This window comes from Dermacentor silvarum, chromosome 2, assembly GCF_013339745.2.
Source record: "Dermacentor silvarum isolate Dsil-2018 chromosome 2, BIME_Dsil_1.4, whole genome shotgun sequence".
Lineage (NCBI taxonomy): Eukaryota > Metazoa > Arthropoda > Arachnida > Ixodida > Ixodidae > Dermacentor > Dermacentor silvarum.
In genome coordinates, this window is record NC_051155.1 from 186,488,997 (window position 1) to 186,503,142 (window position 14,146).

The window sequence follows — 14,146 nt, forward strand, 5'->3', positions numbered from 1 at the left end:
TCATTCAGTGTGATCTGTTCATGTTTGCTTGTGCGCGCTCACACCACGCTTGTTCATTCAGTTAGTAATAGTCGGGCCACATTTTCCAACGCACGGTACACATGCAATGCTGCCCGGATCGGCAGTGCAGCTCTACAGGTGTGTCCTTTCGCACGCGCTACCCACGGGAAGCGCTTCTCAGCAACACCACCGTTTCTCACGCGCCTTCTAGTGGTCATCGAGTCTCTCTTCATGTCGGTCTACTTACGCCGCAGCACACCTGCTTACTTAATCAGCTCATGTTTACTACAATTCATATTGCTACCAAAGCCGCTCACCTTACTTCGTATGACATTGCTGTGTTGCTATCGCATTCATTGCTTCGCCCTTAGGGCGAAACTGTGACATTTTTTTCTTTCTAGTAAAGCTTGAAACCAATAATTTACTTGTGCAGGTAATTTACACTTGTGAATAATACACTTGTGAATAAATTCTTTTTATAATGAAAAGTATCATTATGGAGTGCACAGTAATTATATACTTAATCACTCTTTAATTATGGTGACTCATCATAAAAAGCAGAACGTCATTCTACCAGCTTGACTTGCTCTTAATGGAGTCTGCAACATCTTGGCATAAAATTATGTAAATTTCATACATTTATCGACGTTCGATCATAATTTGTGACTGAAGGGGATATTCGTGATTGTTCAATATCTCTGTGCTCATTTATCTTTAACCAGCTATTCATTCGTAGGAAAAAAATTGTGCTAAATAAAGCAATGCGTCAGAAGTTTCTAGTGGCGTCACTGCCTCCAGTCTGCGCTCTGAGCTCTGTGTCTTGTTGCAGTGAAGCCATCCATGGTGCGCATTCGTTCCAAGCAGCGCCCTTTGGCTGCCGGCCTGCCGGCAGAAATTGAGTGCGAAGCTGCCGGCTCCCGTCCTGCACCTGTGATCACATGGTGGAGTGGGAAGGCCAAGATATCCGCCGACAATGTCAAGGTTGGTTTACGCGTCGCACTATAGTGCCTGCTCTAGTGTTGCGTCCCTTTTCCTGTGTCTTTCCATTGTCGCTTGTCAATTATCTGTCAAACGTTGACAAATTTTGCCGCGCCTTCTTAAAAAAAAGAAAAGAACGAGAAAAGTAGTCTTAAAATAAGCACCTTAAACTGTGGGGGACAAAAACAACCTGACAGAAGACAACCTGAGCTACATATACTTGAAATCATAGCGTCGATCAGGCTTAAGTCATCTGTCAAGAATTGGGGGGTCGCAAGAGCCAAGGATCACTTCTACTCGAGCTTCACATGCTATCGATCACTTGCTACCTCATGTGGTCTTACTGCCCCAGACTCGCACCGGTCACTCAACCGCAGTATTTCATTGAACTGTGGGTCCTGTTGACCTCACTCAGTATATTTAACCTAAGTCTGAGCAATGAGCTGTATGATCATACCCCTTAACCAAGTAATGCCTCAAATTTAGCATAGCAGGCCATCAGTTGATCAGTGTTCTGCTAGTTTTCTGCTTATTTGCGATAGCTTAACGCGGTAGGCTCGCACGCTGACAGAGGTCTATGAGCACGGACCCGAATCGACTTCCTCAGGGTCGTGAGTTCTCGCCAGCATTGGCATAGTTGGCCCACTCATATTACGGGGCTCGAGAAATCAAATGACATTTCTTTTTTGTCGAATGAAAAATTCATTTTGCAACACTCAAAATTCACTTGTGTACGGCGCTCCTGCTTAATAATTTCTTTTAGCACCATGGGTGTGCAAGTGTAAACGTATCAAACACAATCGTTTTTCAAAAGAATGTGCTGCCAAAATCTGATATGAGAAGGCCGCTGTGCACTCATACGCACAATAAGGTCTTTACAGGCAGTTCTAACCCTTATTTTGTTATTTCAAAATACGTAGATGATGCCCATTGGAAACCGAGTTTTTCGGTGGTCACGTACACACCCAGAAGAGAGGACAACGGAAAACGACTCCGATGCGTCGCCGAAAACCCCGGTATTGCATGGAAGTTTCCTCGAAGCATCGTACAGCCTCGACGTGCATTGTAAGTGCAGTCCTACTAATCGCATCGCCGATTATGTATTTCGTCTTACGCCATTGCCAAGTGTGCCCATCATCCACTTGAAAAGTCGTGCAGTGCTTTCTCAATAACTGCCGCACCAGAAAACCGAACAGCGAAAGAATGGTGCCTTCTCAGAGCGAGGCTGGGTTCAGTGAGCCCCTAGCCACAAGACTTCTGACGCAAAGGGCACGCAGCATGCGTGCCCTTTAGCTACGAATACCTCTAGAACTCAAGAGAAATGAATAACAAGCTTACGATTGAGCACAGGTCTACCCGAAACGAAGCGAACACTACCAGATCCGGCGTTGTTTCCGTATATCTCTACAGCACGCTGTTAAGGGGTTCAGATACCGGAGTGTTATTGTCTAAGCGACGGCAGCAAATCAGACGACGTTATATGTCGAGAACGAAAGATTATTTTGTTGCCGAATCTATAATTGTGTATGCGTGTGCGTATGCGCGCGTGTGCGCGCGCGCGCGCGCGTGTGTGTGTATGTGTGTGTTTGTGTGTGTGTTGTGGTGTGTGGGGTGTGTGTGTGTCTGTGTGTGTTTGTGTGTGGTGTTCGTCAACGGGTATGTGCAGGCGCTCGCGGAAGCAAGGTGTTGCATCGTGGTATACCGCGAGGGTGAGATCGTATTGGTGCAGGAAAGTGCCTCCGGTGAGTAGCGACCAGATTCGCGGTTCAGCATTGACTCGGACTGGTGCGGCTGGGGCGACTGTGCCACTTGGGGTGTGGTAGCTACAGAAATAATTTAGCTGGTGATCGACGCTGGTAATTGCTCCGCCATAGGGTCTCTTCCATTGTCACTGTGGTATACCATCTGTGGAACAGGTGAGCGTCTCTTAAAAATATCAGAAGAAGGCACGAAGCTTCCTTGCCTGCTTCTAGAATCCTTCCGGAAACACGAGGTGTTAAAGACGCGCATGTGGGAGGCCTTTCTTTTCTAAGTTTTCACGTAGCGCGGCCCTTTCACCACCGTAGCTTAGGCACAGACACAGAAAGCACTCGATGAGCTCCGCTCTTATTGCACGAAATACACAGCAGAGAATCGGTGCGCCTCGTCTTTAATAGCCATGCAGGGTTATTGAGTGCTGTACATTACTAATGAACATCTTTCTTCGGCACGGCGCAGACAAGCCTATTGTAACTCTTCAACTGGGAAAGCGACTGCGGCTCGAAGAGATCTTCGAGGGCCAAGACGTGTACTTGGAGTGCAGCATCGACGCAAATCCGCGTGTGAGCGAGGTTGTGTGGCGCTTCGAAGACAGCCACGAGGTCCACTCGAACCCAGCAGCCAAGGTGATCACGAGCAACCAGTCGCTCGTCTTCCAGGCTATCCAACGCCTGAACGCCGGGCGCTACACTTGCGTCGCCACCAACAGCGAAGGCGAGTCGGTCAGCAACGAGCTCCATCTAAGGGTGCAGTGTAAGTCACTTCTATCCGTCCTATGTTCTTCATATAGCAATGTGACATAGAGTTGAAATCTTTTCGCTTATGTTCATTTATAGTGCGGAACCTGCACACGTGACTTATGCGTCTGTCATTCAATAAAAAAGCCAGAAGGTGCTGAATGGTTTGAACAAACCTATTGTGTATCTGTTCTCGCTACGGCGTCAAACGGTTTGCTCGGACAACTTTAAACCGACTGGACTCGAGACCGTAATCTGAGTCAAAGATATTCGGACCGTGGCCACATTCGTCACTGGCACAAAAAGTGATTCGTGCACTAGTACAGTACTTGACGGGCTCCGGTTTGAGAGACCGCTTATCGTGCTCCTGTGCATCCTCCCACTACACTCAGTGCTCACTCTCTTCCTCTTTTCCTCTTTCGGTTCCCCCTTTCCGATAACCACAGTGTAGAGTAGCAAATTGAACGCTCGTTTGGTTGACCTCCCTACTTTTCATCTCCTTGCTTTCTCCCTCTCCCTCTAAAGGTGCTGAAAGGGCAAATGGATGACGTATCTCATACGTTCTCTTCCACGGCCCAGTGATTGAAGTCTAGACAGCCACCTTCACTTGCAATTTTGAGTGCAACTAAGCCACCTTTGCACACGTAACCAAGGCTGCGTGATTATAGATACGCATTTTTGAAGCTTGCCACAATATTTAAGTATACTTTAAGGCTTCGCAGTTAAGTAGAACAGGGATATTAACTCGGCGCCTCATTGTAGTCCTATAACACCAAGTGCAACATGTTATTGTAACGACGCCTGTATTCCTTAAGTAACGATGTCTTCCTGCCCGCTATGTCAGTGCATGATATAAATGGCTTCGTGGGAAAATAAAGCGCCTATCCTTCCGCAAACACCAGGTGTTGAAGACACGCATCTGGGAGGTCTTTCTGTTCTAAGTTCTCAAGCAGGGCGTGACTCTCGCAAGTCGTTTTTTTTTACATACTGCACTACTCGCTAAGCTATCTCAGTGGCCATGGCGTTATGCTATACTGAGCACGAAGTCGCAAGTTCGATTGCAGGCCGCAACGGTCGCATTACGATGGGGGGGAAAAGAGAAAAGTGCTCGTGCGGTTGCATTATGCCCCAATCGGGCTTTTGGTACACATTCAAGAATCCTAGGCCGTCAGAACTGTTCCGCAGCTCTTAACTACGGCGTGACTCATAGCTTCAGTGTTGCTTTTCCACGTTTAATATCTTGAATAAATTAATCAACCTGACTGACTGCGTTTGCTTCAGACAATATGCGAACCTTGAAGAGCATTGGTTGACAAAATAAACAGAGCTCTAGACTCATTCAACATATCTAACATTGGGCTGCTCAAGACTCAGACTTACGATGAAAAGTAAGAATTTACATAAACCGGCCCAAGCCTGTGCGGTGTTTCAGACCGTGGTAACTAATAGACCTCGCCTAGCTCATCAGAACTCACACTGAAGAAAACCAGTGTCAGGTAGGCGCACATTGACTCGCGTACTATTACACACAAGGGTTCACACACGATCACGAATTTTGTTATGGCTATGACTAACGCTTACCTTACTGAATTTTGTTAAAATTTTTGTATTGAAGCTGTTATAGGCTAGGTTCCAGGAGACAGTGTCCCGCAACGGAAGTAGATCAACAATTTCGGTTCGATGTGAGTGGTGGTTTGGCAGCGCGTGCGTGGCGGTTTCCCGCCAGCTGTGCCTTAATTAGCACAGGTGTCAAAACGGATGATGGATGGCCCATTGTTATACTCCTCGCCACCGCCGATGCCTCTTTCAAAGTGTCGCGATACTCGGCGGCGGCACGTCTAACCAATCGTTGCGCCCCTTTGTCTCGTGACGTAGAGATCGCACTAGCACTGTTATCAGCAGTTGCCCTTTGGACTCGCTATTGGACGGACGCTCGTTTAACCACATCTTCCGGGATCCTGACGATGCCATGCAGTGTGGCGGCGCTATGAACGCTGTGGCTCATACGTCTATGACGATGGGGTGGACTTGGCGCAGCAAACGCACTTCTTGGCCATCGCGTCGGGCGAAAACAAGACGCCGGTGTCCTTGATCTTTGACGAACATGCCGAAGACGCTCAATATAGTCAATAATGGTAGTATATAAATTCACTATAGCAACATTCACTCTCGCAGACCCACCATAGTCACAGCTTTACTGGCTTCCATCTTCACAGTAGTGGAAGGGCTCTGAATCTTTGTCGCTACTTCTCTCACAGACTCACCAGTGTGCACCTTCCACCAGCGCATCGTGTACCCGGCTGCAGCGCACGAGATGCTGCAAGTTTCGTGTGACGTAGACGCGCACCCATCGGCCGTCAGCTTCCAGTGGGCCTTCAACGGCAGCCTACGCCGTCATGAGCTTCAGAGCTTCGTGTCCGAGGGCAGCCACAGCGTGGTGTCCTACGTGCCGCGTGATAGATCAGACTATGGCACACTCCTGTGCTGGGCCACGAACAAGATTGGTCGGCAGAAGGAGCCCTGCCGCTTCCAGATCGTGCCAATGGGTCAGTGAATTTCTCCGCTACATTCTCCCTCTTGCTGCAAACTAAACCATCTTCTAAAGCGAACCTTTCTTGACGGGACGCGAGAGAAAGGAAACCGACACGTCGAAGCGTTGATGCCTTTCCTATAAGTGGTGTCCAAATCCAGGCCCCAGCGACGGCTCCCTTTGGTTGACAGACACAAACCTCAAAGGCTGAGCATTTGCGGGCTGTATACGCCGGAAGAGATTGTAGAGTCAGAAACATGCCAAGGCCACCATGTTTTACACAACGCTCATTTCTTGCCTATCCGCGTCTTTGCGCTGTTTTACACAATATGCACCAACAATTCCCAGTGAACAAGATTCTTCCTACGAGGATATAATATTCCTAGGATCCTACACGTTTTCCTTCGTAGGTGGTTCCCTCTCTTTCGTTTTAGATTATTTTACACTCTTCCCCCCGTGCACAGTAGCTTACCACAACTATATCTGGTTAACCCTCCTGCCTTTACATACATCATTTCTCCTGCTCTTTCGTCTCTCCACAAGACAAAGCATTTGGTCGACAAAGGGGTCGGTGGCAATTAGGCTAAACGACACCAGCGATGTGGCGTAATATTCTCGTAGTCCCTTTGAGAAACTGGTTTTAGCTGCCCCTGAAATTTGTGGATAAAAGGTTGTGGTGAAATATCAGCTCGAACAAAGCAAACAAACATATTGGAGAACAAAGCTATTTTCGCCACCGGGTTTATGTGTCTATTAAGTGTTAGTCAACGAAATGAACGAAACGACTACATCCGCAAAAGTAAGGCTACTACGGTCGATGTTGGTCTTCCATGTTCTCCAACTTGTTTGTTATACAGGATGGTTGTGAAAAATAACAATATTATTAAAAAGAACTATGGTAGGACTTAAAATAACATTTTATTGCAACCTCATATACCTGCCACGACATTTACGGCGGTCTCCAGGCTCAGGCATTTCCCGTTTTGATGCACGAAAGCGTGTTCACCTACTATTCTGCTGCTCAACAATAGCTAAAGCAAAGGGGGTTAAAATAAACTGCTATACTCACAGTAAATGTTTTATTACAGCGAAGCCATATACCTGTCGTTAGTCGATAAACTTCGGGGCGTAAACACAAAACTCCAGATTAACAATTGAAGGCAAACGGGATATCTTACTTTGCAATCAGGCATACAGTATATATATATATATATATATATATATATATATATATATATATATATATATATATATAGTGACGTCACCATGCTTTCATACATGAAAGGGAGACCTGCCTGGCAACTCAGTTAGTTCATTCTAAGACTGCCATGGGTAGACCACGGATATAAAAGACACCAGAAGAACAGCGTCAATACTATATGTTCGAGCATGTGTAGTGTTTGACAGAGCTTCGTGGGACATTCACGTTCTCAGGGCGGGATGGCGACCATTTTTTTTTTACTTCGTTTTTGAGCCTCGGCCATGTGCGCCGATTTATTCGCTGTTTTTTGATTATCTGTACTTACAGAAATGCTCAGTCGCTTGATCGTGCCTGACACTGTGTTTACTTTGACTCATTCAATTTACCTTTCGAGTTATCCTTAACGTTACCAGAGTCGATATCGCCACGCGTCTGGTGTTTGTCATTTTTTCCTCCGCAGACGCACGTTACTTACGTTGTTATGCTGGCGTCGTTTTCACGACAGGGCGTAACCGCCGTGTACCATTGCTTGTTCCTCGCCATAATGATTTCTGGGTCACCGTAATGGTTTCAGCCTTTTGTATGAAAACAAAGAGCGAAGGGAAAATAGGCCGACACGTGTGTACCTGACAGGCGTGGTTCAGTCTCCTAGAACAACCTGTAAGTGCATAGAAAAAGAAAACGGCAAAAAAAAAAAATACGAGTTGCTGCGATTGCTCACCAACAACTCGAAATGTTTGCTCCATGTGTTACGCCTCCGCAACCTTGGTTTAAATATTACGAAATGTAAAGACATGTTCCGCAAAGACACCGCCATACTGGCTAATATTTAAGGGGAAATTTCTTCTTTCTTTTATATAGCATGCATGAACAGTAGGAAGCTCGCCATCGTTTGTGACTTTAGATATTTTAGTACATTACGGTCCTTTCAAATCCTTCTCTGTCATTTTTTTTCCCATGGAATCCAAATAGACGAACCTCTATCAAGGAACGCGAAGCGCACGTCGCAGCCTATATGCACTAATAAGGCTCTGCTGGTCCTCGTTCATAGTGAACACAAGAAACACAAACAAACCAATTGAACGACCATGCCTGGTTTGCTGTTTACTGACGCATCGATAGGTGTCAATCAGCATGAACTCGAAAAGCCTAAGTGCAAGTAGTGGAAAACAAGTGTGCTGCAATTTTTAGCTTCTCCACGCATTTCTCCTGCTTCTCTGCCCTAGAGTGCAGTTACCTCTAAAGCTTTCACGTTGTCACAGTGCCACCACAAAAACGTTCAACTTCTCTATACTGACCTCTTTCCCACTTACTTGCCTAATTGTGTAAATATTTTTCGATCGAGCTTCAATTTGGGCTCACGCATGTCCCAGAAATATCAGTGTGGGTTCCGAGTCAACAAATAGTTTGGTGCGGGCACAAATTGTGGTTCAGGTTCAGTTTCGATTTCACGCAGTGATCGTGGGCTAATACGTGAGAAAATACATTTTAAGTTGACAGCTGTACTCTCGGTAGCGTGTCCACTTATGTGGCCAAATACGCACCAATACGCGTTTATTCTAAAGACGCGAGAAACGAGTGCACGTTAAGAAAAAGATCTACTCGGTCTCCTGACGGCCAAATTGTTGGCGATTTCAATACTGACCAAGGCACGTAGCTTAAAACGACGCCCGACGAGGTCGCAAATCACGAAGAGGTGAGTGCGTACTAAGTCAACTCTTATGTGCGCTTCAGGTCCGCCCAAGGCTCCCTACAACTGCACGCTAAGCAACCAGACGGAGGACGCATTCCTGGCGGAGTGCCTGGAAGACCCTAGCGATGGTGGTGGACTGCGCCAGCTGTACAGCCTCGAAGTGCACGACATCTCTTGCCGCCGGCTGCTGGCCAACCTGAGCGCAGAGAGGCCCGCCTTCTGGGTACAGGATGTGCCCGCGGGCCTGAACTACGTGCTCGTGCTGTACGCCGTCAACGAGATGGGACGCTCGGAGCCAGTGCTTCTGCGCGCCGAGACCCCCGACCGCTACTGGGATGGCACATTGCATCACGGTACGTAAAGCCTATCGGAATCGAGGGCCTATCGACCAACTATTTCATCGTGCATTGCCGAATCTGTCACATATGTCGTTTCGCCATTTTTTGTTTATCCTCACGAGTGCTACTCTCTTCAAGAGGTCGGCCATGTTAGTCGACGAAATACAAGCTGGTAATACAACTGCCGAAACAATCGCAGACGTAACAGAGCGCTGCGAGCTCACCAACAGCTATTCCGAAGCATTTGGTAGTATCCGCGTGAGTTTTTTTCCAAGACAAGACAAGACACTTGATTTCAGACAACCAATACACATAGTTGTCTAGGGGATCGGCGTAAAAGCACATAATGCCTGACAGAGCACCGATCACCCACCTACATCACCCGCTTAATTTTGCGAGGACGTCTTCGAACAATTTCAACCCACCACAAAACCGTGTTCTGATTGAATTGAACGGCTGCCCGCTTTGCACGTAGGGTAACTTTCATGTTTTCTGAACGGTTGAGTGTCCCTGCCAGAAAAAAAAAAATGTTTTGGCTAGCGGCAGCGAAAGTGATCGCGCAGGATGCCCATTACTTAGTAGGCGTAGGTGCTTTTATTTGCAAACATTCAATTGCACCCGTAGTATTGTGCAGTAGTCGCCTTACTCTAACACCGGAGTATCCACTACTGTTGAGAGTCAAGAAACGGTAGTTATCAAAGAGTGTGCCAAGTGAAGTGCTTTTATCACTTTATTTTTTGCTTTGAATTCTTGCTATGTTTGACTTTGCTAATTTTGTGGTTTGTAGCTGGTGACTGGAGCAGCTGCGAGCCAAGCAACTCACTCGTTGTCATCCTGATCAGTGGCACGTTCTCTGCCATTTTCTTCCTCTTGTTGTTCGTAATTCTTGCTCGCTGCCGGGCGAAGAAGCAGCGGTTAAAAGCCAGCACTGGTAAGCCACCTGCCCTTTTGATTTATTACCTATTCTGTCAAAGCGTTGTTTTATTAGGTTTATTTCTAGTTTAATATATCTACAATATAGGCCTCGTCAGAATACTACGTTGTCCTCACTTATACAAAGAGCATGTATACATAAAATTTGCTTAGAGCAGTGCGAACTAAGTCCCCTATAGGGCGACACTCAGTGCGCATTTTCCCATTTTTTAAGAAAATTATCGAAGTATATCGTTAAATGGTGGCCATGATGTACTAGCTTATTGTCAACGTGGAGAACGTTTTCGCGCTGCTGCCGCGTATAATCAATTCCCAGGCTCCTGATCGGATTATGGTGGTTTTTAGAACGGTCAGCTTGCTTATCATTCGTTATAGGGTCGCGCTATATCTGCGCAGTCAAGCCATTTACAGAAAAATTACAAAAACGTGATGTTAAGAGAGAGAGAAAGGATGCATAGAAAGGCAAGAAGGTTAGCCAGAGGTAGTTCCGGTTGGCTACCCAGCACGGGGGGAAGGAGTAGGAGGATAAAAAGATAAAGAGAGTGAAAGGGGGGAGAGAGAGAAAAAAAGAGACGAGCACAAACAAACCACTTACACTATAGAGAGGTAGGGGGCGGCGTTCTTAAAGTCTATTGTGAAGGCCCGTATACACCGCAGGAACATTATTAACGTGAGTAAGGTCTTCAGCGCGGATGTTCTATCCGAGCACGGACCAAAAGCTTTTAGTTCCGTTAATGGACGATTGTGCAATTGGCCAGCATTCTGCTCGACACTTGTCTTTCGGCACTATACCTCGGGCAGACACAGATAATGTGCGCGAGCGTCTCATCACTGTTGCACATATCGCACGTGGGGCTGTTGGCCATTCCAATGAGGAAGGCATATGAGTTCGTAAATGCAGGCGCCTAGCCAGAGACTGTACAGCATGGTCTGTTCACGTCGTGGTAATCCAAGCGGTTGATGCGTGCATATATCCAGAGACAAAGAACGCAAACGACACATGGTGAAAGTGTTCGAGTACCACAGGGGCAAAGTACATTCACGGACATCAATTGCAGGCCCAGCCACTGCGTCTCTTCGCGAAAGTGAAATCAAAACGCATTGACCACTTTCATGTGCATATCGGGTGGCTTGGTCGCCGTGGTCATTCCCGCTGATGTTGCAATGTCCAGGAAGCCATTGAAAGACTATGTCATGTCCCTTGTCATGGCGGCGATGACATATCTCTCGTATTTCTGAGGCCAGTTGTTCAATGGGTCAGTGGCGCCATTGGGCTTTGTACACACTGAAGGGCTTCCTTGGAATCACTAAAAACTGTCCATTATTGCAAAGGATTAAGTGGAGTGAGTCCTGGATTCGAGCTAGTTGGTATAATGTAACATGTTTGAAAGGAACAGGGCAAAAGGCGGACTTGGCGAGGGGCAATGACAAAATGGTACTGTTTATTATCTTTTTTGCCTTGTTGTTTTTCCTACGTATAATTTTGGGATATCACGCCCTATCTGTTTTCAACACTCCAATATGTTACAATTATTAAAGCAGAAACATACACTGAGCACTGACTACTGCCTTAGTTTATACCACCAAGAGACTTGTTTTTAAACAGTCACAAGCAAAACTTAAGCCACTGCGCATATGTGCAGTCCAATCTATTGCTTGTTCTTTCTAATTTTCTTTTTACCAGTGACAATGCCTGTTATTAGGGGCGACACATGTCACAATCAGTTCGACTTAGGGGTCGTTTGAAGGCCCCGAAATTAAAAAATAACAGCGGCAACACCACCAATCTATGGACCCTGCACACAAGGAACCTCATCATAAAGTACTTGCCAGTCCCGTCTTTAGCACTGCTTCCTTCAAAAAAATATACAGACGACGGACAGTTGTATGAAGAGCGCCATGCAAAGTCGCGGTGCGAATGAAAGGAATGGGAGTTGAAAGTACTTTCTGGGAAAGCCACCAAGAAATGAACAAAGGGTAGAATGACTTTTTCTTAAACAGAATACATTTTTTCTAAACAAAAATTTCATCCATTTACACTGGCTCATTCCCTTACCATCTCGTTCTCGTCACCATTCCTAGCGTTTATTTGTCCATGCCTACCAAGCTATATGCATACCGCTTTTTTCTGCTGTACCGCCTTCGTTCATCTCCTCAGCAACGTCGCCCCTTTAAGGCACTGGCTCTCCACCAAGGCTGTCGAGAAGTGGATGTTGGAGAAGACTTTTGTAAGGAAATTTGTAAGAAAAGGTGACAGAGTGCTAAAAAGGATCTTGAATTGTACGAAGTTCCCTTCATGCAAGTTTCGGCTATGGACGAACCTTTCTCCATGGAAGAAATGGAGGCTGCTCTAGCCATTTGCAGGCGTTCCTCTTCGCCCGGACCCCACAACATAACGTACGCTGCTCTCCGCCACCTTGACCATGAAGCACGAGAGATCTTGCTGCATCATCTCAATGTCTCATGGAGTGACGGTGTTGTTCCCTCTGAGTGGAAGCGTAGCCATGTTGTACCAATCTTAAAGCAAGAAAGTCTCCACTTGAACTGAAATCATATCAGCCTATTGCTCTCGCCAGCTGTGTTGGCAAGTTGATGGAAAGGACGATCCTCACGTGCCTCGAGTGGTTTCTTGAAAATTACAATGTTTATCCAGACGTGAGGACAGGTTTTCGACGGGGTCGTTCGTCGGTCGACAACGTCATTGATCTTGTGTCTTCGATTCAACAACAGAAATCATTCAAATGCCTCTCTGTGGCGCTATTTTTAGACGTGAGAGGCGCTTATGATATTGTCTCCCATGAAGCAATTCTTGACACGCTCGTGGCTGATGAAATCGGAGGGCCGCACTTTCGGTGGATTCGGAGCTACTTGACCCAAAGGAGCTTCTTTGTTTTCACCGGGATGGTCAAACTACCAACCACTACACGAGCCGTGGGGTTCCACAAGGTGGCGTTTTAATCCCAGTTTTGTTCAACGTGGCTCTGATTGGGCTGGAGGAAGCCCTGCCACAGTCTGTCAGTCTGTCAATTTACGCAGATGACATCTGCATCTGGGCTTCTGGAGTAACTCGCCCGCAAGTTCGCGCAAGGTTACAAAAGGCTGCAACGATGACGTCTACTTATCTTCAGAGACAAGGCCTCAGCGTTTTAACTGAAAAGTGCGCATTAGCCACCTTCTAGGAAAAATCGATGACTGAATACCCTGTATCTAATAATGGTCAGCCTATATTGTACAAAAGAAAACATTGATTTTTCGGAATAACTGTCGACCGCGACCTCTCCTGGAGCCCCCATGTATCCTACCTAAGGAAGAGACTCCTCTCGATCAGTCACCTTTTCAAAGTCATCGCCGAAAAAGTATGGGGACCGTCGGCGCATTCTATGCTGCAACTATACAAAGCGCTCTTCGTGGATTTCTAGAGTTGCAGCACTCCGGTGTTGTCAAGCACCCGGAGGACGAAACTCAGAGTTCTTGGGAGCATGCAAGTTCAAGGACTTAGAACTTGTCTTGGCCTACCGCGATGCACTTCAACAGCCGCAACACTTGCCATCGCCAGGGAATATCCCGTCAGAACGTATGTCGATACAGAGATCCTTCGAAATCATCATCGACACCTTTCCCGACTACAGTCTCAACGCCTTGCTTCTCTCTCGGAAAGTAGACCAGATGCAATTTTTTCGGGCATTGTACCCTATCGATCTTCTCTTCCATTAGACTTTACGCCTGCAGCAAGACCACCTTGTGTTTTGTGGTGTCTCCGACAGCCACAAGTGCGGCTCTCTATTCAAGGAGTTACAAAGAAGTCCGACTTGCCTACTTGTGCCCTGAATCAAGCCGCTGTACATCTGCTGCATAATTCCTTCTCTGATCGAATTCACGTTTATACAGATGGCTCTTCGACTCTGACCAGCGCTACTGGTGCGGTAGCTATTCCGTTGGCATCATTCTGCAAGAAGTTCAAGATCAGCCACGTGATAT

The 14,146-nt window shown here is 46.7% G+C and overlaps 1 protein-coding gene across 1 annotated transcript in view; it reads left to right on the forward strand.

Moving 5' to 3' along the window:
• LOC119440609 (hemicentin-2) overlaps window positions 1–13,667 on the forward strand; it is a 90,851-nt gene extending 77,184 nt beyond the window's left edge. The window contains exons 5-11 of the mRNA XM_049662983.1: window positions 830–981; window positions 1,899–2,043; window positions 3,196–3,489; window positions 5,732–6,019; window positions 8,939–9,250; window positions 10,023–10,166; window positions 13,588–13,667. Coding sequence (XP_049518940.1) covers window positions 830–981; window positions 1,899–2,043; window positions 3,196–3,489; window positions 5,732–6,019; window positions 8,939–9,250; window positions 10,023–10,166; window positions 13,588–13,667 — 1,415 coding nt within the window. The remainder of the gene's footprint in view (window positions 1–829; window positions 982–1,898; window positions 2,044–3,195; window positions 3,490–5,731; window positions 6,020–8,938; window positions 9,251–10,022; window positions 10,167–13,587) is intronic.
• The last annotated feature ends 479 nt before the right edge of the window (window positions 13,668–14,146 follow it).